The sequence below is a fragment of the Oncorhynchus keta genome, chromosome 34, assembly GCF_023373465.1.
Source record: "Oncorhynchus keta strain PuntledgeMale-10-30-2019 chromosome 34, Oket_V2, whole genome shotgun sequence".
In the NCBI taxonomy this organism is placed as follows: Eukaryota; Metazoa; Chordata; class Actinopteri; order Salmoniformes; family Salmonidae; genus Oncorhynchus; species Oncorhynchus keta.
Genome location: NC_068454.1, coordinates 29,059,394 through 29,083,900, shown reverse-complemented (window position 1 = coordinate 29,083,900; position 24,507 = coordinate 29,059,394). Strand labels below are relative to the sequence as shown.

Sequence of the window (24,507 nt, the reverse complement as noted above, 5' to 3'; positions counted from 1 at the left end):
TACCCCATAAGAGGATAGGGGGATAGTTTGGTGATGTGCATTTTCAAATTACTTTCCAGGAAAATAGATTATACTGGTGTGACGCCCGCACCGACAAGATAGAGAGGATCAACCTTGAGACGGGTGAGAGCAGGGAGATTGTACTGTCAGCGGCCAACGTAGACCTCTTTTCTGTGGCCGTGTTCGGAGCTTACATCTACTGGTCTGACAGGTAATTTAATATTTCCTTATATGCACACAGATTGGGCTGTAAAGTCTGATCATCTAACCTGGTATTAACCCTTCATCCCAGAGGTCTCAGTGTGGAGAACCTCAGCGGAGATTTTTTTTACATGAGGGGCACCATATTTATGTAAATGTACTAGCATACCTCAATGTCATTATCAATGACATTTCTGTATGATAAAGTGCCATTGATAAGTACTTTTAAGAATCATAAAAGAATTAAGAAGAAAGTGTCCTTGATTACTTTTTTAAACTTTTCTCTCTCTCTCTGTCCTCAGAGCTCACTCCAACGGTTCTATCCGGAGAGGCTTCAAAAGTGAAGCCAGTGAGGCAGTCACCATGAGAAGTGGTCTCGGGGTCAACCTGAAGGATGTGACAGTCTTCAATAGAGGCCGGGAGAAAGGTTAAGGTTTCAACTTAATGCTCTTTTTTGATTCTCACCAATCACCATCAGCAGCAGCATTGTTTCATTTCCTAATCTACAGTATGTATTGGTCAAAATCAATTGGGAGCCATCTAGCACAAGGGAAATACTGAACTGCAGTTACAGACAGTGCATGTATAGTACTATACACAAGTGACAACACTACCGTTCAAAAGTTTTCGAACACCTACTCATTCAAGGGTTTTTCTTTGTTTACTATTTTCTACAGTGTAGAATAATAGTGAAGACATCAAAACTATGAAATAACACATAGAATCATGTAGTAACGAAAAACAAATCCAAAGATATTTTTTTATTTGAGATTCTTCAAATAGCCATTTGCCTTGATGACAGATTTGCACACTCTTGGCATTCTCTCAACCAGCTTCACCTGGAATGCTTTTCCAACAGTCTTGAAGGAGTTCCCACATATGCTGAGTACTTGTTGTCTGCTATTCCTTCACTCTGCGGTCAGACTCCTCTCAAACCATCTCAATTGGGTTGAGGTTGGGTGATTGTGGAGGCCAGGTCATCTGATGCAGCACTCTATCACTCTACTTCTTGGTAAAATAGCCCTTACACAGCCTGGAGGTGTGTTTTGGGTCATTGTCTGGTTGAAAAACAAATGATAATCCAACTAAGCCCAACCAGATGGGATGGCGTATCGCTGCAGAATGCTGTGGTAGCCATGCTGGTTAAGTGTGCCTTGAATTCAAAATAAATCACTGACCGTGTCACCAGCAAAGCACCTCCACACCATAACACCACCTCCTCCATGCTTTTCCGTGGGAAATACACATTCGGAGATCATCTGTTCACTCATACCACGTCTCACAAAGACACTGCGGTTGAAACCAAAAATCTCCATTTGGACTCATCAGACCAAAGGACAGATTTCCACTGGTCTAATGTCCATTGCTCGTGTTTCTTGGCCCAAGCAAGTCTCTTCTTAGGGCTCCCGAGTGGTGCAGCGGTCTAAGGCACTGCATCCTAGTGCAAGCGGTGTCACCCTTGTTCAAATCCAGACTGCATCACATCCGGCTGTGATTGGGAGTCCCATAGGGCGTTGTCCGAGTTTGACCGGGTAAGGCAGTCATTTGTTCTTAACTGACTTGACTGGTTAAATAAATACTGGTTTCTTTGCAGCAATTTCACCACGAAGGCCTGATTCACAAAGCCTCCTCTGAACAGTTGATGTTGAGATGTGTCTGTTACTGGAACTCTGTGAAGCATTTATTTGACCTGCAATTTCTGAGGCTGGTAACTCTAATGAACTAATGAACAGAGGTAACTCTGGGTCTTGCTTTCCTGTGGCAGTCCTCATGAGAGCCTGTTTCATCATAGCGTTTGATGGTTTTTGCGACTGCACTTGAAGAAACTTTCAAAGTTCTTATAATTTTCCCTATTGACTGACCTTCATGTTTTAAAGTAATGATGGACTGTCATTTCTCTTTGCTTATTTGAGCTGTTCTTGCCATAATATGGACTTGTTTTTTTTTACCAAATTGGGCTATGGGGCTCTTACCAAATGGGGCTCTTCTGTATACCACTCATACCTTGTCACGACACATTTTTTTTATCTCAAGCGTGTTAAGAAGGAAAGAAATTCCACAAATGTACTTTTAACAAGGCATACCTGTTCATTGAAATGCATTCCAGGTGACTACCTCATGAAGCTGGTTGAGAGAATGCCAAGAGTGTGCAAAGCTGTAGTCAAGGCAAAGGGTGGCTATTTGAAGAATCTCAAATATAAAATATATTTTAATTCGTTTAACAATTATTTGGTTTCTACATGATTCCATTTGTTTTATTTCATAGGTTTGATGTGTTCACTTTTTCTACAATTTATAAAATACATTGCTCGAAAAAATAAAGAGAACACTTAAACAACACCATGTAACTCCAAGTCAATCACACTTCTGTGAAATCAAACTGTCCACTTAGGAAGCAACACTGATTGACAATACATTTCACATGCTGTTGTGCAAATGGAATAGACAACAGGTGGAAATGATAGGTAATTAGCAAGACATCCCCAATAAAGGAGTGGTTCTGCAGGTGGTGACCACAGACCACATCTCAGTTCCTATGCTTCCTGGCTGATGTGTTGGTCACTTTTGAATGCTGGTGGTGCTTTCACTCTAGTGGTAGCATGAGACGGAGTCTACAACCCACAAGTGGCTCAGGTAGTGCAGCTGATCCAGGATGGCACATCAATGCGAGCTGTGGCAAGAAGGTTTGCTGTATCTGTCAGCGTAGTGTCCAGAGCATGGAGGCGCTATCAGGAGACAGGCCAGTACATCAGGAGACGTGGAGAAGGCCGTAGGAGGGCAACAACCCAGCAGCAGGACCCTTACCTCCGCCTTTGTGCAAGGAGGAGCAGGAGGAGCACTGCCAGAGCCCTGCAAAATGACCTCCAGCAGGCCACAAATGTGCATGTGTCTGCTCAAATCGTCAGAAACAGACTCCATGAGGGTGGTATGAGGGCCCGACGTCCACAGGTGGGGGTTGTGCTTACAGTCCAACACCGTGCAGGACGTTTGGCATTTGCCAGAGAACACCAAGATTGGCAAATTCGCCACTGGCGCCCTGTGCTCTTCACAACTGAAAGCAAGTTCACACTGAGCACATGTGACAGACGTGACAGAGTCTGGAGACGCCGTGGAGAACATTCTGCTGCCTGCAACATCCTCCATCATGACCGGTTTGGCGGTGGGTCAGTCATGGTGTGTCAGTCATTTCTTTGGGGGGCCGCACAGCCCTCCATGTGCTCGCCAGAGGTAGCCTGACTGTCATTAAATCAAATCAAAATCAAATCAAATTTATTTATATAGCCCTTCGTACATCAGCTGATATCTCAAAGTGCTGTACAGAAACCCAGCCTAAAACCCCAAACAGCAAACAATGCAGGTGTAAAATTAGGTACCGAGATGAGATCCTCAGACCCCTTGTGAGACCATATGCTGGTGCGGTTGGCCCTGAGTTCCTCCTAATGCAAGACAATGTGGTGGAGTGTGTCAGCAGTTCCTGCAAGAGGAAGGCATTGATGCTTTGGACTGGCCCGCCCATTCCCCAGACCTGAATCCAATTGAGCACATGCACGCCCAATTTTTCAGTTTTTGATTTGTTAAAAAAGTTTGAAATATCCAATAAATGTCGTTCCACTTCATGATTGTGTCCCACTTGTTGTTGATTCTTCACAAAAAAATACAGTTTTATATCTTTATGTTTGAAGCCTGAAATGTGGCAAAAGGTTGCAAAGTTCAAGCGGGCCGAATACTTTCGCAAGGCACTGTATATATATATATATATCTCACACTAGCACTTCTAATTTTGGCACTACAGTAAAAATGATCATAGCAATGATAACTTCATAGCCGTGAAACTAAGTGGAAAGTAAACGGATGTAGAATAAGTCTTGAACACAGTGTTTGTCTCTGCCACAATAGGTACCAACCCATGTGCCAGGAGCAACGGAGGCTGTCAGCAGCTCTGCTTTCACCTGGGTAGCGGACGTAGGACTTGTTCCTGTGCCCATGGCCACCTGGCAGAAGATGGCTTCGCCTGTGAGCGCTACGAGGGCTACCTGCTCTATTCTGAGAGAACCCTACTGAAGAGCATCCACCTCTCAGACGAGAGCGACCTCAACTCACCCGTCCAGCCCTTCGAGAGGCCCGCCTACTTCAAGAATGTCATAGCGCTGACCTTTGATTACCGCCAGAAAACCGGTGGAGGGACCAATCGCATCTTCTTCAGCGACATCCATTTTGGGAATATCCAGATGATTAATGACGACTGGACAGGACAATCTGTCATAGCTGAAAGTGAGTGCTGTTTTTTAAAATCGTTTTGGATTGATGTTTTATATTTTGAATTTAATGCATGTCTGTTTATTTACAAGTGCATATACGTTTATGCCTTACAGAACACATATTTGTATAAGTTTGAGGTACATTCATTTTTTCCCTCAAAATATTGATCTTGTTGTAATGCACCCAGCAAACCAAAATTGGGTCTGTAATAGTTCCCAGAACATTCATTATATCACGGCAAATGTTCTCATGGCACAAACAGTGTCCAGTCATGCCAATAGTCTGTGATTTCGGCCCACAATTCGACATGAACCCCCCTCGAGCATCCCATTGGTTCCTGCATGAACGCCCCTCCTCGAGCATCCCATTGGTTAGTGCATAAACGCCCCCCATTGAGCACGCCATCTTCATGCTTGTGAGTCTTTTGATACACTACATTTTTTCCTGATTGTCTATGCAATTAAAATGTGGGTCAAAAGGGCAAAAAAAGTATTATCTGAGCTTTTCAGTGGCGAAGTACAGTACTATTGTGTTAGCTAGCTACCTTTCCCATTTGCTGTTTACTGGAGTCCTAGTTAACTAACTGTGCCTGACAGGCAGGAGAAAAGGACACTGTCCACCGTTGCCCTAGCTAGCTGGCTACCGTTGTCACCTCTTTTTCTGTGGATTTATCTCCGGTTGGCATCCAATGTTATGTTGCATTACCGTCACCTACTGTACTGTAGCGCTCCCGGCTGTGTACCGGAGTCCTAGCTAAACATTTTCCTGATTGATCATAATTAGACTGAGAAAACCCCCAACAATACCACAGATATCCATTGGTTGTGCAGAGGTTTAATGATCTGGCTGCAAAGCTGAAGATTTTTTTTATTTTTTTTTAAACAACTGTGAAATTGAGGCTCAGATATAATCTACTAACAGAGATGCCTTTTGTTTGTCCAGATTTATAAATCCAGTCTGAGATGCAGAATTCAGGCTAACTGTAAAAAAAAATAACATTGTATATAAATTGACTGTTAAACTTCAAAAACGCACCCGATATAATTCCTACTTTAGGATGCTTGATATGATCCCTCCCAGTCTTATTTTTATTATCTGAAAAGCAAAAGTGATCCTAGATCAGAACTCATAGTTTTGGATAGTGGAAGTACGCAGCATCTGAAGAGGATGGGTGAAGTGATGGTGAATAACCCAGTTACCAGTATTTCCCTGGGTTACTGATGTCTATGAAGGCAAAGAAGGAATCATGGCATTCCTGATTGACCATACTGCCATGGCTACAGTGTCTTCAGAAAATATTTACACCTCTTGACTTTCCACATGTTGTGTTACAGCCTGAATTTTAAATACATTAAATTGAGATGTTTTGTCAGTGGCCTACACACAATACCCCATAATGTCAAAGTGGAAGTATGTTTTTCAAAATGTTTACAAATTAATTAAGTTAAAAGCTGAAATGTATTGAGCCTATAAATAAGTTCAGGAGTAAAAATGCACTTAACATGTCACATAGTAAGCTGCATGAATTTTGAATGACTACCTCATTGGTGTACCCCACGCATACAATTAGGTCCCTCAGTCAAGCAGTGGATTTGAAACACAGATGAATCCACAAAGACTAGCGAGATTTTCCAATGACTCACAAAGAATGTCACCTAATGGTAGATGGGTAAACATAAATAAAGAAGATCCAATACAACTCATTACTGAGTACCACTCTCCATATTTTCAAGCATACTGGTGGCTGCATCATGTTATGGGCATGCTTGTAATTGTTAAGGACTGGGGAGTTTTTCAGGATAAAAAATTAACGTAATGTAGTTAAACACAAAATCCTGGAGGAAAAACCTGGTTCAGTCTGATTTCCACCAGACACTGGGATAATAATTCACCTTTCGGGAGGACAATAACCTAAAACACAAGGCCAAATTGACTTGAAAATCTATGGCAGGGCCTGAAAATGGTTGTCTAGCTCAACAACCAACTTGAAAGAGCTTTAAGAATTTTGAAAATAATATTTGGCAAATGTTGCAAATCCAGGTGTGGAATGCTCTTAAGAGACTTACCCAGAAAGACTAATCACTGCTGAAGGTAGTTCTACATAGTATTGACTCAGGGGAGTAAATACTTATGTAAATTCGATTTCTGTATTCCATTTACAATAAAAGTGCAAAAATGTCTAAACATGTTTGTCACTTGTTATTATGAGGTGTTGTGTGTAGATGGGTAAGAAAATAATTCCATTTTGAATTCAGGCTGTAACACAACAAAATATGGATAAATAAAGTGTTAAACATATGGTTGTTTGTGTAAGATTTAAATTATGTTCAAATGTCCTATGAATTAAATGTAAATGCCATGTGTGTCTCTATCACTGTCTAGTCAGTCCTAAAATCCAAATTCTTTAAATGTTCTGAGGACTTCCAAGACAAGGTCAAATGTACTGTATATTGTGTGTATGTCAATGGAATAGTATGTTAAACCTAAAACAAATGTGCTATGAACATCATAAAAACTGGCTTATTTGGACATTGTGTGAATGTTCTGTGCAACTTTCATGAATATCACAAGAATAGTCTTCCAACATCCCAGACATCTCTTGTAATGTACCCACACTGTTACCACAACCTAATTAAATGTTTTGGGAACCTTTAAAGAACTCAAAGCCTGTTCTGTCAACATTCTTGCAACATCAAAGGAGTGTTTTGTGCACGTTATTTGAATGTCAGCACAACTGGAAAGTGTTAGTGTTTTGGGAACGTATCCTGTTATATCCCCATAATTAAATGTTTTAGGAACTTTTAAAGAACATAACATGTTTTGTTTTGGGAATGTTCTTGTAACGTCAGGTGAATGTTTTTTGCACCCTTAAAGAAACATTGTATAATCATCCGCACAACTGGACAGTTTTTTTGTGTTTTGTACCCACAATGTTCCCACCAGATTGTTCCCACAACCTAATGAAGCATTCTGTGAACCGCTAAAGAACAGATAAAATGTGTTGTGGGGACATTCTTGCAATAATAGGCAAATGTTTTATGCAAACGTATAATCATCAACACGACTGGACAGTTTTTGTGTTCTGAAAACATTTGCCACAACCTAACGAATGTTCTGGGAACTTGCACAGAACAAAATGTGGTTTGCTGGGAAAACATTGCTGCTACTGTACATTATGTAATTGCATTACCTGGAAATCTAATGAGAACTTTTGGGGAATGTTCTTTGGTGGTTTTTGCAGATGTTGTGCATTTTGGGGAATTTTAGGAGAACATTACAAGGATATTTAATTTCAAACATTAAAAAAACATTTCTGAATGTTTTTGGGATGTTATCATTCTAATGTTACATAAAACACTATCTAGAACATTCTGGCAATGTTCCTTGTTTGCTGGGCAGGGTTCTAAGTCAAGGATGTGAAGTGAAGGTCCTACTGTATGATGTGAAATCAGGGTTTGCAGCTTGCATCTCAGCAGCCATTTGTGAAAAGCCATTTGTGGAGAATAAAGTGGCCGTGCCCTTGATGTATTGTGTGGCTTCAATGCATACTCCAAGTATAGAGTATTGTAATGGCCACCTCTATTCTTCTTGTCCTAAATGGGTTCCATTTAACTGTCAAATAAGATGGTTACAATGGGGGATGTTTTTTAGGTCTTACTATTGATAGAGAAAATTACCCTGCTCTCATTTTCACCACATTTAAACCAAAACATAAATAAGTGGCCACAGAGAGTGATACAAGGTATATTGACCACTCTGGCCAGCAGAGCAGCATTTGCAGCTTTCACTACAGGATTAGCTGGCTAAGGTTAGCAGTATTGCAAGAAACAGCGGCTGCATAAAATAAACCTGAGTATTTAGGGTATTTATGTTTTGGGGATTATATTTGGGGATTAAGTGCATTTATAGGACACATGGGGGCTTGTGAAAATGGCATCTTCCACAGATAAATTCAAAATATCTTTATTTGGCTTGAATAAATAAATTCATATAGAATGTGAAATAATGCAATTCATAACACAAGGACCTTTTTTTAGCCTGCCAGTCAGTCAATCATTCTAGATGGCAGGAGAAGAGGCAGCAGAGCCATTGTCGCTCACCCTCTCTAACCCACTCAATCTGGGCTAGATAAGGCTGAGTGGAGGCAGATGAGCAGGGAAAGCCTCTGTTCTGCACGCTTAGCATCTTCTGCCTCTCTCTAAAGTCTCCTCTGAGATGGGAGCTCAAGTCACTCACTCACCCCTCACATTCTGGGAGAACAGTGGGAGTCCACTGATCCACGTCCCCACCATGTTCTACTGTTGGCGACAGACAGACAGACAGACAGACAGACAGACAGACAGACAGACAGACAGACAGACAGACAGACAGACAGACAGACAGACAGACAGACAGACAGACAGACAGACAGACAGAGTGACTGGAGAGAGATTTTTATTTTGGCTTTGACCAAGAGGAGCTATTGTTATTTTTAAAAGAAGTGCTGAATAAAGAAAGTTATGTGGCTGGCAAATGTCAAGTTGGTCTATGTGTTTGATATCCTTCTATGCACCTCTTTGTGTAATTGGTTGTCCTCTATCCTCTATCTAGCCTGTTCAGGTGTAGAGTTGGCGTGATTCATTTAGCACTAAAGCATCCATTGCCTTTATTTTAACTTAGCAAATTTTTTTACTCACTGGTCATCATTGTTGGTTGGATTCAGGACTCTGGTTATTCGTCTAAACAATTATCAAATTCAGTGTCTCCATCCTCTCCACCCTCTCCGTCTCCTTTACTGTCTTCTCTACCTCTGTCTCCTATCCCTGTTCTCCCCCTTCTCTCCTTCTTCTCCACAAAGTTGTACTGCTTACCCTGTCATTGAAGAAGGGTGAAGATGTTAATCATCCATATTTCCTTAATGAAACTCCACGTCCTCCATCAATTACTCCCGGGCCATTCCCAACGATTTCCAGAAAACCAAGCTGTCAGTCGCCTTTTATTGCAAACAATTAATTAGCAATCGAGCTGACTCAGATAGTACCTTGAGTATTCTGTATGTGTGGTTTATGGCTTCTAGAAAGCACTGGATTCAGCCTGTATCTCCAGAATTGATCACATGTTCACCATTAAGACCAATTAAGCACTCCATCCATAGGAGATTGTAGAGTACATGTGCCATTGAGTTGGAGTTATAGGATATAATAAAGGTGTTCATGTTTTATCCAAGCACCTTACCAATGGTTCAGTAAAAATGCCAGATGTTTTAGTGCAAAGCAAGGACAGAAATATGTGTGCTTTGTCCTGTTAGGACAAACATGTCCTTGGACTGTTCCACTGGATGTCATAAGGTGAATGCACCAATTTGTAAGTCGCTCTGGATAAGAGCGTCTGCTAAATGACTTAAATGTAAATGTAAATGTACTCTGACGCAACCCTATTTCCATGCCAAGCACATACAGTTAGCTGTATCTACTTGATTTAATTTGGTATTTTTGGTCACTATTGAATTGCCATTCAAATATCCCTGCTCACTAAGATAACAGTATAAATTAAATCAATGAATGAGACACCTAGAATATGTCAACTCAATATTTTTTCAGTTGATGTATGAACAACAACGGTTTTTGGCAGAGACTTCCCAATGCCCTGCATGGATATATGGATTTCAGTTTACTTCGTATTTTCCTGGAATTATGTTTGTTTGGACTTGTCTATCAGCTGTGCCAGTGGCATCAGATGCACTGCATGTATTACGGGTTGATTAATGCCTCGTATATTCCATTTAAAAGGTGCAATATGCAGAAATCGATCAGCCGGTTCCTGGTTGCTAAAATTCGAATAGTCCCCCCAATTTCAGTTTATGTGACTAAACAAGCACTTAGAGAATAATTGTACCATCTAAACTGCTGTGAAATATCTTTTCAGTAACCAAAAATATTGTATTTTCAGCTGTTTGAAGCTTGTGTAAAAAAACTCAAGTTAAAGACGCAAAAACAAAACTTAAAGGGAGCATTGAAATAGCGCACATAGAACAGATGTACAGTGTCTTAGACTTGCTTTCAATGCAAATTACAGATCTATAACTCCCATTTCGATGTGAATTTGGTCGGGTCGGCCAAAAAGTTACACATTGCAGGTTTAAGTATTTCCAATGAACAGGTGAATGTGACATTGGTGGATTTGTCATTATATTACACAATGTGCAGAGTTTATATTGTGTGTGCGCAGGAGTTACAATGAATTCAACTTTATGGCTGTAATTCCCTACACCAGTGTTTTCCAACTTCAGTCCTTAAGTACCCCCAACAACACACATTTTTGTTGTAGCCCCAGACAAACTCACACGATTCAACTAATTAAGGGTTGATCAGGTGTGCTTGTCCGGGGCTGCAACAAAATTGTGTGCTGTTGGGGGTACTCGAGGACCAGAGTAGGGAAACACTGCAAATGAAAGAAGCATGGTGGTATGTGCAAGTCAACATTTCATTTAAAAAATCATTGGCTTTGTTCACCCTGAAGTGGCTTCAGTTCTGTCCACCTTTATCAGTAGAGTCAAATGGACTTCATGTATTACCAGTTGATTAATGCCAAGTCCATTACATGTTAGAATTTACAATGAATTAGTGGAGGCTGGATGGTTGGATGATCATGGTGACGCTCATGTCTGTGTCCCCCCAGATGTGGGTTCAGTGGAGGGGTTGGCGTACCACCGTGCCTGGGACACTCTGTACTGGACCAGCTCAACCACCTCCAGCATCACCAGGCACAGCGTGGACCAAAGTCGGCCCGGTTCCTTTAGCAGAGAGGCTGTGGTCACACTCTCTGAAGACGACCACCCCCATGTCCTCGCCCTGAATGAGTGCCAAAAGTATGTGGTTCTGGTTCTACTCAGTTTCCCAATAACCTGGTCTTGCCAACTGCCATGGTCATTGTCACAACATAGGAGTTGGCAAGACAGCACAACCACATCTGGGACCAGGCTGGTCTTTTTAATAGTTTGTTGCTAAATTATATCTGAATTTGTATACCACCCAACTGTAGTTCCGTAGCTACTACTTCAGATGCAGTATGTCATTCTATGCCTGAGGCTATGGTTGTATGCCTTTGCTCAACAGATATGTAAGCTCACAATCATATTGGGTGCATATTACAACACAAGAAATGCCTCCTTGGACAGAGAGAAATGTATTGCTGTCTTAAGACAATTCCATCTAACAAAGTTAATTTCTTAAACAGACCTCAGTGGACTTTTTGTTAGAGCAATCAGTATAATTGTACATGACCCATACAGTATGTATTCAGTTCTGTAGAGAAGACTGTATCTCCACTGTGTAGTGAAGGAGAGACATCTAATTGGTTTGACACACTCCCATTTCAAGAAATACTGCCCTCAGTGCTTTCACAATAACTAACAAATGTTCCTGTTATATCCATTAAGAAATAAAAGCACGTCTCAATCTACGGTAATTAAACGTCAAGAAGGTTATCGCGGAATGCTGACCCAGAGTTCACTAACTAATTAAACTCTTGATCTTAGTGTGTATGCATTTAGTTCTTATTTTGGCAAGTTTTCAAACAAACTCCAGAATGCTGCTAATTTGAATTTCATCTGCTATAATAAATTAGCACTCTCTGACATATTCTTACTAGCCCTTATGAATCAATACAGACTTTCAATGTTGTAAACATATTCTACTGTAGGGAGGATCCAGGATAACCATATCGAGGCCTATCTCCAAGTTCAACCTTTGCTAAGAACTTCAAAAGTATTGATTGTTTAACTTTGAAACAATCTCTTGTAGTTTGAATGAGGCTATAAGCCCTCTACTTTCAGTGCTCAGTATCGTATCTATAACTGTTGTACACTGCAATACAATTCACAGATTCATTTTATTTAGCAAAACCTACTTCAGATAGATCTTCCATTTATTTACACTCCCACACGATTGTAATTTGTAATATTCTTAGTAGTCAGCTCAAAGAAATGTAAATGTTTCATTGAGTAGCAAAACTGAAACTGAGGCAGCGCCTTATCAGAGATGGGCGCTGCAGTAGCTCCTGCAAGGCGATGCTAACACAGCCGACACAAAATAAGGAGCAGATGACAGGTCATGCAGGCCATCGTGAGTTATGGGATCACTAGATAACAGGAGTGACACAACCAGATAGAGCAACAGGCAATATAGAACGGCTGCCTATGAATAATTCTTACCGTGATTAGTGTTTATTTTACCCTACAAAGAAAGGCAAGGAGCTTGACAAGTTACAATTGCAGTCCTATTTAAGCCATCATACACTCCCCTGATTCAATTTCAGAGAACATTTGTTTTGTCCTCCTCACTGAGTGGTTGTAAATATGTCTGAGGGAAAATGTGCATAAAGAGATATCGGATCTGGGTTACATCTGTTTGCAGTGAAGGTGGAAATTGCTTTTAGACTTGAGATAAAAGACTAGTAATAGAAAAAAAACATACTTTTACTATCCATCTTTCCGGTTCTCAGTCAACTGACTTCTTTGAGGTGGTTTCTCAAATGTCCATCTAGTTAATAGTAGGCTTTTGAATGTTTATTTCAGCCTGATGTTCTGGACTAACTGGAACGAGCAGCGTCCCAGTATTATGAGGTCCACCCTGGCTGGAAACAACATGAAGGTGATCGTCAGCACAGACATTCTCACTCCTAACGGACTCACCATCGACCACAAAGCTGAGAAGATCTACTTCTCTGATGGAAGTCTGGGGACAATAGAGAGGTGTGATTACGACGGCTCACACAGATATGTGAGTATGACCAACATGAGGATTCCATATGTATGCCGCTCTTAATGCTATCACAGTTACACTATGTTACACCATGGGCTGGATTACGATGCACTTTTAATGGAGATTAAGCATGCTTTTTAGTCCAGGACTAGGTTTAATCTGTGTCCTGGAATGCAGCCGTAAGTGCTGAACTTAAGTCATACAATGAATGACATCGTGGCATTTTATTAACACATTCTAATGAATGTCCCCTCTTATCATGCATGACATGCTGCAGCTTGTTTGACTTGGTCTGTAGAAAAGACCACAGAATTTAGACGTATTGATTGAATCTCACTAAGGACCAAATGTATAGGCAGTTCAAAAAGGCAATTACTTCTTGTTGAACCAACATGTGTTCGGACGTTGTCATGGGCCGTAGCTTTCTATGGAGGAGAGAAATTATATTTGAAACATAGTAGACACAAAGGCAATGATTCTCTGCTGAAATGTCAAAGTATTATGTCCCCTTAAACTGAGATGGGACTAATTTTATACCCGTTACATTATCTCCCATTCCTGTTGAGCTTGATGGCATTTTAGCCATAATACAAATGGACAGCTTCTGTAATACCTCTCAGCATTCTTTTCATATATTATATCTCAAAAGACAGAGTGAATCGTTTACTTAATTATAGAAGTCATTTCCCTTCAAAAGTAAAGGAGCTCAGAAAGAGGGTCGGTCTAAATTTATCCGTGAGAGGTGCCATGCATAATATATATTCATAGTGGTGAACATTCAGGATATGTATCCCCAGCATGTAAGGGATTACATTATAATTTGGCTCTCCTCTTTGCCGACAGTTTAAATTTGTGCTTGACAAGATCTATGTGACTGAGGACCTTGACCCATCTCAATTTGTTACCCATATGTTTGTAAAAGCAGGGTTGTGCATCACAAAAGTCACATCCTTTGGGTTCCCGCGTTCCCCGCCTGTAGTCTTTCTCCTGCTAATGAAATCTCACACAGAAGAGCCCTGTGGGGGAGGGCCCGTCACTGTCCCAATTAGAATGTGAAAATTAAGCAGAGCTAACGGATTATCAACAGAGCAGTGGTGGGAGAGGGAGAGCTTCCTGCCATTATGTGTGATGGTGTGGAGGTGATGCGGGGCGGTAGGGGGGCAGGGTGGTGCAGAGTTGTACTGTATGGCTCCTCCAGCCCAGTGATCTGGGAGTGTCATTACAGCCTGACAGCCTAACACTGTGACTGTGTGACACCCCTTTCCCCCCTTCTGCTCTGACAGACATGAGATGAACACAGAGTACAGCAGTGAGCTCTAAAGGCCCACTTGCCCTCCACACTCCACTGTGGCATTTTAAGTGGAGCTGTTGTGTCATTAACCATGCTGACGAAAGCCTAGAGAGCCCGCTTGAGTATGTGATGGGGATAAGATGTTAACACATTCAGGTAGTGAAAAGACAATCTTTTAGGTGTGAAGAGACTGAATACTAATTAAGAACTGGTAGTCAAGGGTGGTAAGCATGTGGCTATATGATCACTGAATATGATTTTCAAGATTTATGACCATCCCAAATCCCAAAATAATGACAATTTTCTGAATTGAATTGCTTTTGAAGAATGTGATGTTTCAATTTAAAATGTAACCTTTTTTTTCAAGTCAGTTAAGAAGAAATTCTTATTTGCAATGACGGCGTACTGGATAACAGTGGGCTAACTGCCTTGTTCATGGGCAGAATGACAGATGTTTACCTTGTCAGCCTGAGGATTCAATCCAGCAACCTTTCGGTTACTGGCCCAACGCTCTAACCACTTGGCTACCTGCCCCCCCAAACATGAATAATCAGACATTACTACATTTTGTGAAGTTTCATATAAATTGACATACTTATAAACATTATTGAGAGCTTAGATATATGAGTTTTGCAAGTAATATAGTACTTATGCTGTTATGTTCAATATACTCAGAACATACATATACAGTACCCGTCAAAAGTTTGGACACAACTAGTCATTCAAGTTTTTTACATTGTATAATAATGTGAAGACATCAAAACTATGAAATAACACATATGGAATCATGTAGTAACCAAAAAAGTGTTAAACAAATCCAAATATATTTTAGATATTTTAAAGTAGCCACCCTTTGCCTTGATGACAGCTTTGCACACTCTTGGCATTCCCTCAAACAGATTCCAGATTTTCCAGCAGTTTTGAAGGAGTTCCTACATATGCTGAGCACGTGTTTTGCACGTGTTTTCCTTCACTCTGTGATTCAACTCATCCCAAACCATCTCAATTGGGTTGAGGTCGGGTGATTGTGGAGGCCAGATCATCTGAAGCAGCACTCCATTACTCTCCTTAATCAAATAGCCCTTACACAGCCTGGCGGTGTGCTCGGTCATCGTCCTTTTGAAAAACAAATGATAGTCCCACTAAGGGCAAACCAGATGGGATGGCGTATCACTGCAGAATGCTGTGGTTGTCATACTGCTTAAGTGTGCCTTGAATTCTAAATAAATCACAGACCATGTTACCAGCAATGCACCCCCCACACCATCACAACTCCTCCACCATGCATCATGGTGGGAACCACATATGCAGATATATCATTCGTTCACCTAATCTGCGTTTCACAAAGACACAGCGGTTGGAACCAAAACTCTCAGATTTGTCTCATCAGACCATGGGACAGATTTCCACAGTCTAATGTCCATGTGTCACGATCGTTTGAATGATTGGACCAAGGCGCAGTGTGCGTAGAATTCCACATGTTTAATATATAAGAAACTCACCAAACAAAACAGAAGAAAAACTAAACGTGACGTTCTGTGCTGCTCACAGGCAGCTACACAAAAACAAGATCCCACAAACAACAGGTGGGAAAAGGCTGCCTAACAGGTGGGACAGCTGCCTCTGATTGGGAGCCATGCCAGGCCAACATAGAAAACGAAAAACTAGAATGCCCAGCCTAATCACACCCTGACCTATCCAAATAGAGAAATAAAAAGGCTCTCTAAGGTCAGGGCGTGCCACCGGGCTTCTCGTGTTTTTTGGCGCAAGTCTCTTCTTCTAATTCGTGTCCTTTAGTAGTGGTTTCTTTGCTGCAATTCGACCATGAAGGCCTGAGTCCCGTTGTTTCCTTTGAACAGATTATTTTGAGATGTGCCTGTTACTTGAACTCTGAAGCATTTATTTGGGCTGCAATCTGAGGTGCAATTAACTCTAATGAACTTATCCTCTGCACCAGAGGTAATTCCTTTCCTGTGTCGGTCTTCATGAGAGCCAGTTTCATCATAGCGCTTGATGGTTTTTGCAATAACACTGGATGAAAATGTTCCGTATTGACTGATCTTCATGTCTTAAAGGAATGATGGACTGTCATTTCTCTTTGCTTATTTGAGGTGATCTTGCCATAATATGGATTTGGTCTTTTACCAAATAGGGTTATCTTCTGTATACCACCCCTAACTTGTCACAACACAACTGATTGTCTCAAGCGTATTAAGAAGGAAAGAAATTCCTGTCACGGTTCATATGGTGAAGGAGAGTCGGACCAAACTGCAGCGCGTATATTGTGATCCATGTTTATTTACACAACGTAACACGAATCCAAAACACAAACTCTACAAAACAATAAACGTAGTGAAAACCGAAACAGCCTTAACTGGTGCAAACTACCACAGACTAAGGACATCAAGACACTCAGGACAATCACCCACAATACAACCAAAGAATATGGCTGCCTAAATATGGCTCCCAATCAGAGACAACGATAAACACCTGCCTCTGATTGAGAACCACTTCAGACAGCCATAGACTCTCCTAGAACACCCCACTAAGCTACAATCCCACTAAGCTACACACCACATACAAAAACCCATGTCACACCCTGGCCTGACCAAATACATAAAGAAAAACACAAAATACTTCGACCAGGGCGTGACAGAACCCCCCCCCCCCCTAAGGTGCGGACTCCCGAACACACCTCAGATCAATAGGGAGGGTCCGGGTGGGCGTCTGTCCATGGTGGCGGCTCCGGCGGGGGACGTGGACCCCACTTCACAATTGTCTTAGTCCGCCTTATTGTCCGCCTCCATGGCTATGTAGAAAATAGTAAAAATAAAGAAAAACCCTTGAATGGGTAGGTGTTTCAACTTTTGACTGGTACTGTACTTTAATTAGATTCTAAGAGATTTGGAACACAGTGGTATTTAGACCTTGTGTACAAAACTAGCGTCCTCTCTAATTTAATTTGTCAATAAGTTCTGTCAAAATCCATCTGGCGGCCTTGTCGTTTCTCTCTCACTCTCCTGATGGCCAGTTGTTTTCCCTGTAACACGTTGGGCTCCTTTAATCAACACCTGTCCTATTAATCCCTGTATGGTAGCAGGGCTAATGTGATGGTTACAAGCGTGTCCCACTAATGGCTGAGACTACAGAGCTGTAGGAAAGCAGAGTGAGACTCCCGAAGGGAGCCGTCTGTCTGATGTATGCCTGCCTCCCTCTCCACGAGACTGTCATTTACTATGCCAACATCTGGGTTAAGCACTAACCTCGGGGAGGGGTGTGTGTGTGTGTGCTTTTCTGTACAGGGGTTGATGATGCAGTGATTAATTTCCTAGTGCAATCTGTTTTTCAAACAAAATCAAACAAAAGCATTTGATGTTTAGAAGTAACAGATATGAAGTCTTTGAAAATCATATAATGTGTTTAAGTAGACTACAAGGAGGTAGAGGGTTTAGCTATGGCTTTATATTGGCACTGTAGACATATAACATAGCATTTGATGGCTGCCAAGTTCTGAATGCTTTAACTGATGTAACTGCTTTGTAACTTACAGGTCATTGTGAAGTCAGGACCAGGAACGTTCTTTGGCCTGGCTATTTATGGGGAGTTTATCTTTTGGTCAGACTGGGCTCGCAGGGCCGTGCTGAGATCCAACAAGTACACAGGTGGAGAAACAAAGGTACTGCGATCAGACATCCCCCACCAGCCCATGGGAATCATTGCTGTAGCAAACGACACCAACAGCTGTGAGTATTCTCCCTGGAATCACTTATCTCAAAGAGAAAGAGACTGTTTGTGAATGTTTTATTTGTATGTGTGAGTGTGTGGAAGCCTGTGCTGTGCATACACATATATACAGTGCCTTTGGAAAGTGTTCAGAACCCTTGACTTTTTGTTACGTTACAGCCTATTTTAAAATTGATTAAATTGTTTTTTTTTCTCTCACCAATCTATACACAATATCCCTTAATGACAAAGCAAAAACAGGTTTTAGAAATTTTTGATAATTTATTAAAAAAAATATAAAACTGAAATAGCACATTTAGATTAGTATTCAGACCCTTTAGTCAGTCCTTGGTTGAAGCACCTTTGGCATCGAGTCTTCATGGGTATGACGCTACATGTTTGGCATACCTGTATTTGGGGAGTTTCTCCCATTCTTCTCTGCATATCCTCTCAATCTCTGTCAGTTGGATGGGGAGTGTTGCTGCACAGCTATTTTCAGGTCTCTCCAGATATGTTAGATTGGGTTCAAGAACCTTCAGAAACTTGTCCCGAAGCCAATCCTGTTTTGTCTTGGCTGTGTGCTTAGGGTTGTTGTCCTGTTGGAAGGTGAACCTTTGCCCCAGTCTGAGGTCCTGAGTGCATTGGAACAGGTTTTCATCAAGGTTCTCTCTTGACTTTTCTCTGTTCATCTTTGCCTCGATCCTGACTCGTCTCCCAGTCCCTGCCACTGAAAAACATCCCCACAGCATGATGCTGCCACCACCATTCTTCAATGTAGTGATGGGGTGAGGAAGTGGAGGCTCCTCCTCAGAGGAGGACCATCCTCAGTGAGTTTCACAATTTTATACATGTTAAAACATTTGAAAGTTATCCTTTTTAGATAAAACTATACTAAATATAATCACGTCACCAAATAATTTATTAAAACACACTATTTTGCAAAGAAGGTCAGTATCCTCAACAGCACAGTAGGGTAGCATCATGGTGTAGCCAGAGGACAGCTAGCTTCCATCCGTATCCAATTGATCGTTACAGTCCTGTCCCATCTCTGAAACTGCCGTACAGACTCAGAAGAGGCGAAGGTCGAGAGCCGTGCATCCTCCGAAACACAACCCAGCCAAGCCACACTGCTTTTTGACACAACACCCGCTTAATGATCCACCCAATCAAATGATCAGAGAATGGATCTAGTACTGAAAGAATAAGCTACAGCTAGCTAGCACTACAGTGCAAAACATGGTGAGTTGCCTCAAAGAGAGAGAAAGAAAAAAGTTTAACCGTTTTGAGCATATTATTTTCTTCCTAAACGAAGGAGAAGCAAGAGAGAAAGAGAGAGATTTTGTCATAATCTTTTTTCTATTTAACTTACTTAGCTAGCAAATGCAGCTAGCTTGTTTAGCCTACTGAAACACCCTGCTCAAACAGAGGGATGCTATGTTAGCTAGCTGACTATGGCTATCGAACACTGGAACTCTTCCATGTCAAGGTAAGCTTTTGGTTTTACTAATTTATTGCCACCGGGGCCCACCGGAGTAACTGCGTACACTGTAACGTTACTGCATGATAGTAGCGTGTTTACTAACCCGTTAATACTATTAGCTATGCTGACTATGATGTTATTTTAGCTAATATGGTGAAAACGATGTAGGCTGTGTGTAGCGGTTTGGTTTGGAATGGTTTTTTCGCATGGTCACATACAGCTGATATGTTGTGCATTGATGTCCACAAGCAAGTGAAGAGGTGAAAGGAGGGGAGCGCATAATGGAGATGCGAGAAGGAATACAGTGCCTTGCGAAAGTATTCGGCCCCCTTGAACTTTGCGACCTTTTGCCACATTTCAGGCTTCAAACATAAAGATATAAAACTGTATTTTTTTGTGAAGAATCAACAACAAGTGGGACACAATCATGAAGTGGAACGACATTTATTGGATATTTCAAACTTTTTTAACAAATCAAAAACTGAAAAATTGGGCGTGCAAAATTATTCAGCCCCCTTAAGTTAATACTTTGTAGCGCCACCTTTTGCTGCGATTACAGCTGTAAGTCGCTTGGGGTATGTCTCTATCAGTTTTGCACATCGAGAGACTGAAATTGTTTCCCATTCCTCCTTGCAAAACAGCTCGAGCTCAGTGAGGTTGGATGGAGAGCATTTGTGAACAGCAGTTTTCAGTTCTTTCCACAGATTCTCGATTGGATTCAGGTCTGGACTTTGACTTGGCCATTCTAACACCTGGATAGGTTTATTTTTGAACCATTCCATTGTAGATTTTGCTTTATGTTTTGGATCATTGTCTTGTTGGAAGACAAATCTCCGTCCCAGTCTCAGGTCTTTTGCAGACTCCATCAGGTTTTCTTCCAGAATGGTCCTGTATTTGGCTCCATACATTTTCCCATCAATTTTAACCATCTTCCCTGTCCCTGCTGAAGAAAAACAGGCCCAAACCATGATGCTGCCACCACCATGTTTGACAGTGGGGATGGTGTGTTCAGGGTGATGAGCTGTGTTGCTTTTACGCCAAACATAACGTTTTGCATTGTTGCCAAAAAGTTCAATTTTGGTTTCATCTGACCAGAGCACCTTCTTCCACATGTTTGGTGTGTCTCCCAGGTGGCTTGTGGCAAACTTTAAACAACACTTTTTATGGATATCTTTAAGAAATGGCTTTCTTCTTGCCACTCTTCCATAAAGGCCAGATTTGTGCAATATACGACTGATTGTTGTCCTATGGACAGAGTCTCCCACCTCAGCTGTAGATCACTGCAGTTCATCCAGAGTGATCATGGGCCTATTGGCTGCATCTCTGATCAGTCTTCTCCTTGTATGAGCTGAAAGTTTAGAGGGACGGCCAGGTCTTGGTAGATTTGCAGTGGTCTGATACTCCTTCCATTTCAATATTATCGCTTGCACAGTGCTCCTTGGGATGTTTAAAGCTTGGGAAATCTTTTTGTATCCAAATCCGGCTTTAAACTTCTTCACAACAGTATCTCGGACCTGCCTGGTGTGTTCCTTGTTCTTCATGATGCTCTCTGCGCTTTTAACGGACCTCTGAGACTATCACAGTGCAGGTGCATTTATACGGAGACTTGATTACACACAGGTGGATTGTATTTATCATCATTAGTCATTTAGGTCAACATTGGATCATTCAGAGATCCTCACTGAACTTCTGGAGAGAGTTTGCTGCACTGAAAGTAAAGGGGCTGAATAATTTTGCACGCCCAATTTTTCAGTTTTTGATTTGTTAAAAAAGTTTGAAATATCCAATAAATGTCGTTCCACTTCATGATTGTGTCCCACTTGTTGTTGATTCTTCACAAAAAAATACAGTTTTATATCTTTATGTTTGAAGCCTGAAATGTGGCAAAAGGTCGCAAAGTTCAAGGGGGCCGAATACTTTTGCAAGGCACTGTACAACGTGGCTGCTATGAAACTGTGAACTGTGTTTACAGGTCTAGTCATTCTATTGATTTTGTTAAACAACATTTCTTAAACGGAAGCAAATGGAAGAAAACGGGGATAGACATACCTCAATTTGTACGATATATCTTGTTTGCAACTAATGATTAAACCCACTATCAGCTAAATGCAGGCAAGAGTGTGCAAGGCGCTATTGAATGTCTCTGTCTGTCCATGTGTCACTGTCTGTCACGTCAAATTTGTCTCTCGACCTGTGTGCACCTACATTGTAAACTTTCATTCATAGGATAGGTTGTAGCAACCTCATGATGGGTATATGGAAAATTTGAGTATTACGTAGCAACCTAAACCTATCGCTGTTACATTTATCTGGGTGAATGGAATGTGAATGACAGTCATCCAATATGCTGTAAAATAAATAAGGCCATCTTCTTGAAAGATAATCGTCCTCCCTCATCTGAAACAGCACTGACCGCCACTGGTGCCAGGTTTCCTCCAGACGCTCCTCCAGAGTTCAATCTTGGTTTTGTCAGACCAGAGAATCTTGTTTCTCATGGTCTGAGTGTCTTTAGGTGCATTTTGGCAAACTCCAAGAGGGCTGTCATGTGACTTTTACTGAGGAGTGGCTTCCGTCTGGCCACTCTACCTTAAAGGCCTGATTGGTGTAGTGCTACAGAGATGGTTGTCCTTCTGGAAAGTTCTCCCATCTCTACAGAGGAACTATGGAGTTCTGTCAGAGTGACCATCAGGTTCTTTGTCACCTACCTGACCAAGGCCCTTCTCCCCTGATTGCTCAGTTTGGCTGAGCGACCAGCTCTTGGAAGAGTCTTAGTGGGTCCAAACTTCTTCCATTTAAGAATGATGGAGGCAACTGTGTTCTTGGGGACCTTCAATGCTCCCGAAATGTTTTCGTAACCTTCCCAAGATCTGTGCCTTGACACAATACTGTCTCGGTCCTCTCTGGACAATTCCTTTGACCTCATGGCTTGGTTTTTGCTTTGACATGCACTGTCAACTGACCTTATATAGACAGGTGTGTGCCTTTCCAAATCATGTCCAATCAATTGAATTTTCCACAGGTGAACTCCAATCAATTTGTATAAACATCTCAAGGATGATCAATGGAAACAGGATGAACCGGAGCTCAATTTCGAGTCTCATAGCAAAGGGGCCGAATACTTATGTGAATACGTTTTTTCTTTATTATAAACATTAGCTAAAATTTCTAAAAAGCTGTTTTCGCTTTGCCATTATAGTTTATTGTGTGTAGATTGCTGAGGATTTGTTTTATTTCATCCATTTTAGAATAAGGCTGTAATGTAATAAAATGTGGAAAAAGTCATCGGGTCTGAATACTTTCCGAAGGCACTGTAATTGCTGAATAATAGGACATGTGGGAGATAAGAATATATCTATTAGTGTGAACAATGTTTGTTGGTGGTTTTTAGCTGTCATTGATAGATATGTGGACTAGATATATTTGCTTGCATTTGTTTGTTTAATTTAGTTTGGGTGTCTTCTCTTTGCTATAGTTCTCCACTTAAACAAGTCACAGCAGTCTATTTATCTACCAGGGCTCCTTATAAATTACGATGGTCTTATTTAGCTGGGAAGAAACTAAACCTGGCAACTTAATGAATAAAAACATATCCTTGAGATGAAGAGGAGGGCTCTGAAGTGTTGCATATGTAAGAACTAGGACATTGGGAAAAGTACTTAAGGGCGTCCCAATGGCTTGACTCCCTCTGTGAGGATGCTGAGAGGTGCTTTTCCTTCTCGTTTTTTTCATCATCACAAATGATCGCAGACATCACCCTCTGACCTCTCCGTCTTGCCAAAAGGATGAGTAACACCTTGCAACGTTAAGGAAAGAATACTGCTCTTTATTTCAAATGCCACGTAGCAGATACTTTTATCCAAAGTGACTTACAGTACAGTTAATGCATACATTTGTTGTACATGTATGGGATCCCTGCATGGATTGTACCTACACGATTGCTACTGTCACACTCTCACATGTACCAACTTACCCCTGTTGTTCTCACCATAGTTTTCACTTCCTGGTTGTGAAATGTGAATTAAATGGTAGAATCTCAATCGCATACTCCTCGCATCCTCTCTCCTTGCCTCCTTCTCAAAAACCATTCTGGGGGAGGGATCCCTGGCTTCCTCATCCAATGGTTTTGAGAAGGAGGCGAGGAGAGAGGACGCAAGGTGTATGCAATTGAGATTCTTCCAATGTCTCCTTATCTTCATTAGTCTTCCTGTCTGTCTGTCTTTCTTGTCCCTCTGTAATCAGATGACTCCAACCTGAACCTGGGGGCTCTAGGAGCACTTCCAGGGGCTTGCTGAGTCATCACACACACACACACACACACACACACACACACACACACACACACACACACACACACACACACACACACACACACACACACACACACACACGCACGCACGCATCCCTTACACAGACACTGATGCGTGAATGGGTTTGAGGGAAGGGAAGGAAAGCTATGGTTCATTTGTCATGTATCTCTCCGGTGAGCGCTTGTGATGCTGGCACTTTATCGTTTCCCTTCTCTCTGCATCCCTTGCTCTTTCTTTATCAGGGAGGATGAGACCATACCTGCTTGTTCCTGTCACACTGACTGAGCTAATGCATCTTTTATGGTGGGCTGGTGGGAGCTGGGGGTTGTGACCATTGGCGTTGAAATAAACTCTATGCTATTTGAGATTTAGCCCTTAATAAACTGGTGACGTTTAGTTTATTGGTCTCTCAGCATTATTAAAGTTTCCTATAAACAGTTGATATTCAACATTCGGAATGGCTTTGACGTTACAATATACTGTAATAATTGCAACCTCACTTTG

General features: G+C 41.5%; 1 protein-coding gene across 1 annotated transcript in view; it reads left to right on the top strand.

The window, feature by feature from the left end:
- Positions 1-24,507, top strand: part of lrp1bb (low density lipoprotein receptor-related protein 1Bb) — a 410,377-nt gene that overhangs the window by 303,877 nt on the left and 81,993 nt on the right. The window contains exons 39-44 of the mRNA XM_035749708.2: positions 60-211; positions 504-628; positions 4,099-4,473; positions 11,119-11,308; positions 13,016-13,220; positions 18,044-18,236. Coding sequence (XP_035605601.1) covers positions 60-211; positions 504-628; positions 4,099-4,473; positions 11,119-11,308; positions 13,016-13,220; positions 18,044-18,236 — 1,240 coding nt within the window. The remainder of the gene's footprint in view (positions 1-59; positions 212-503; positions 629-4,098; positions 4,474-11,118; positions 11,309-13,015; positions 13,221-18,043; positions 18,237-24,507) is intronic.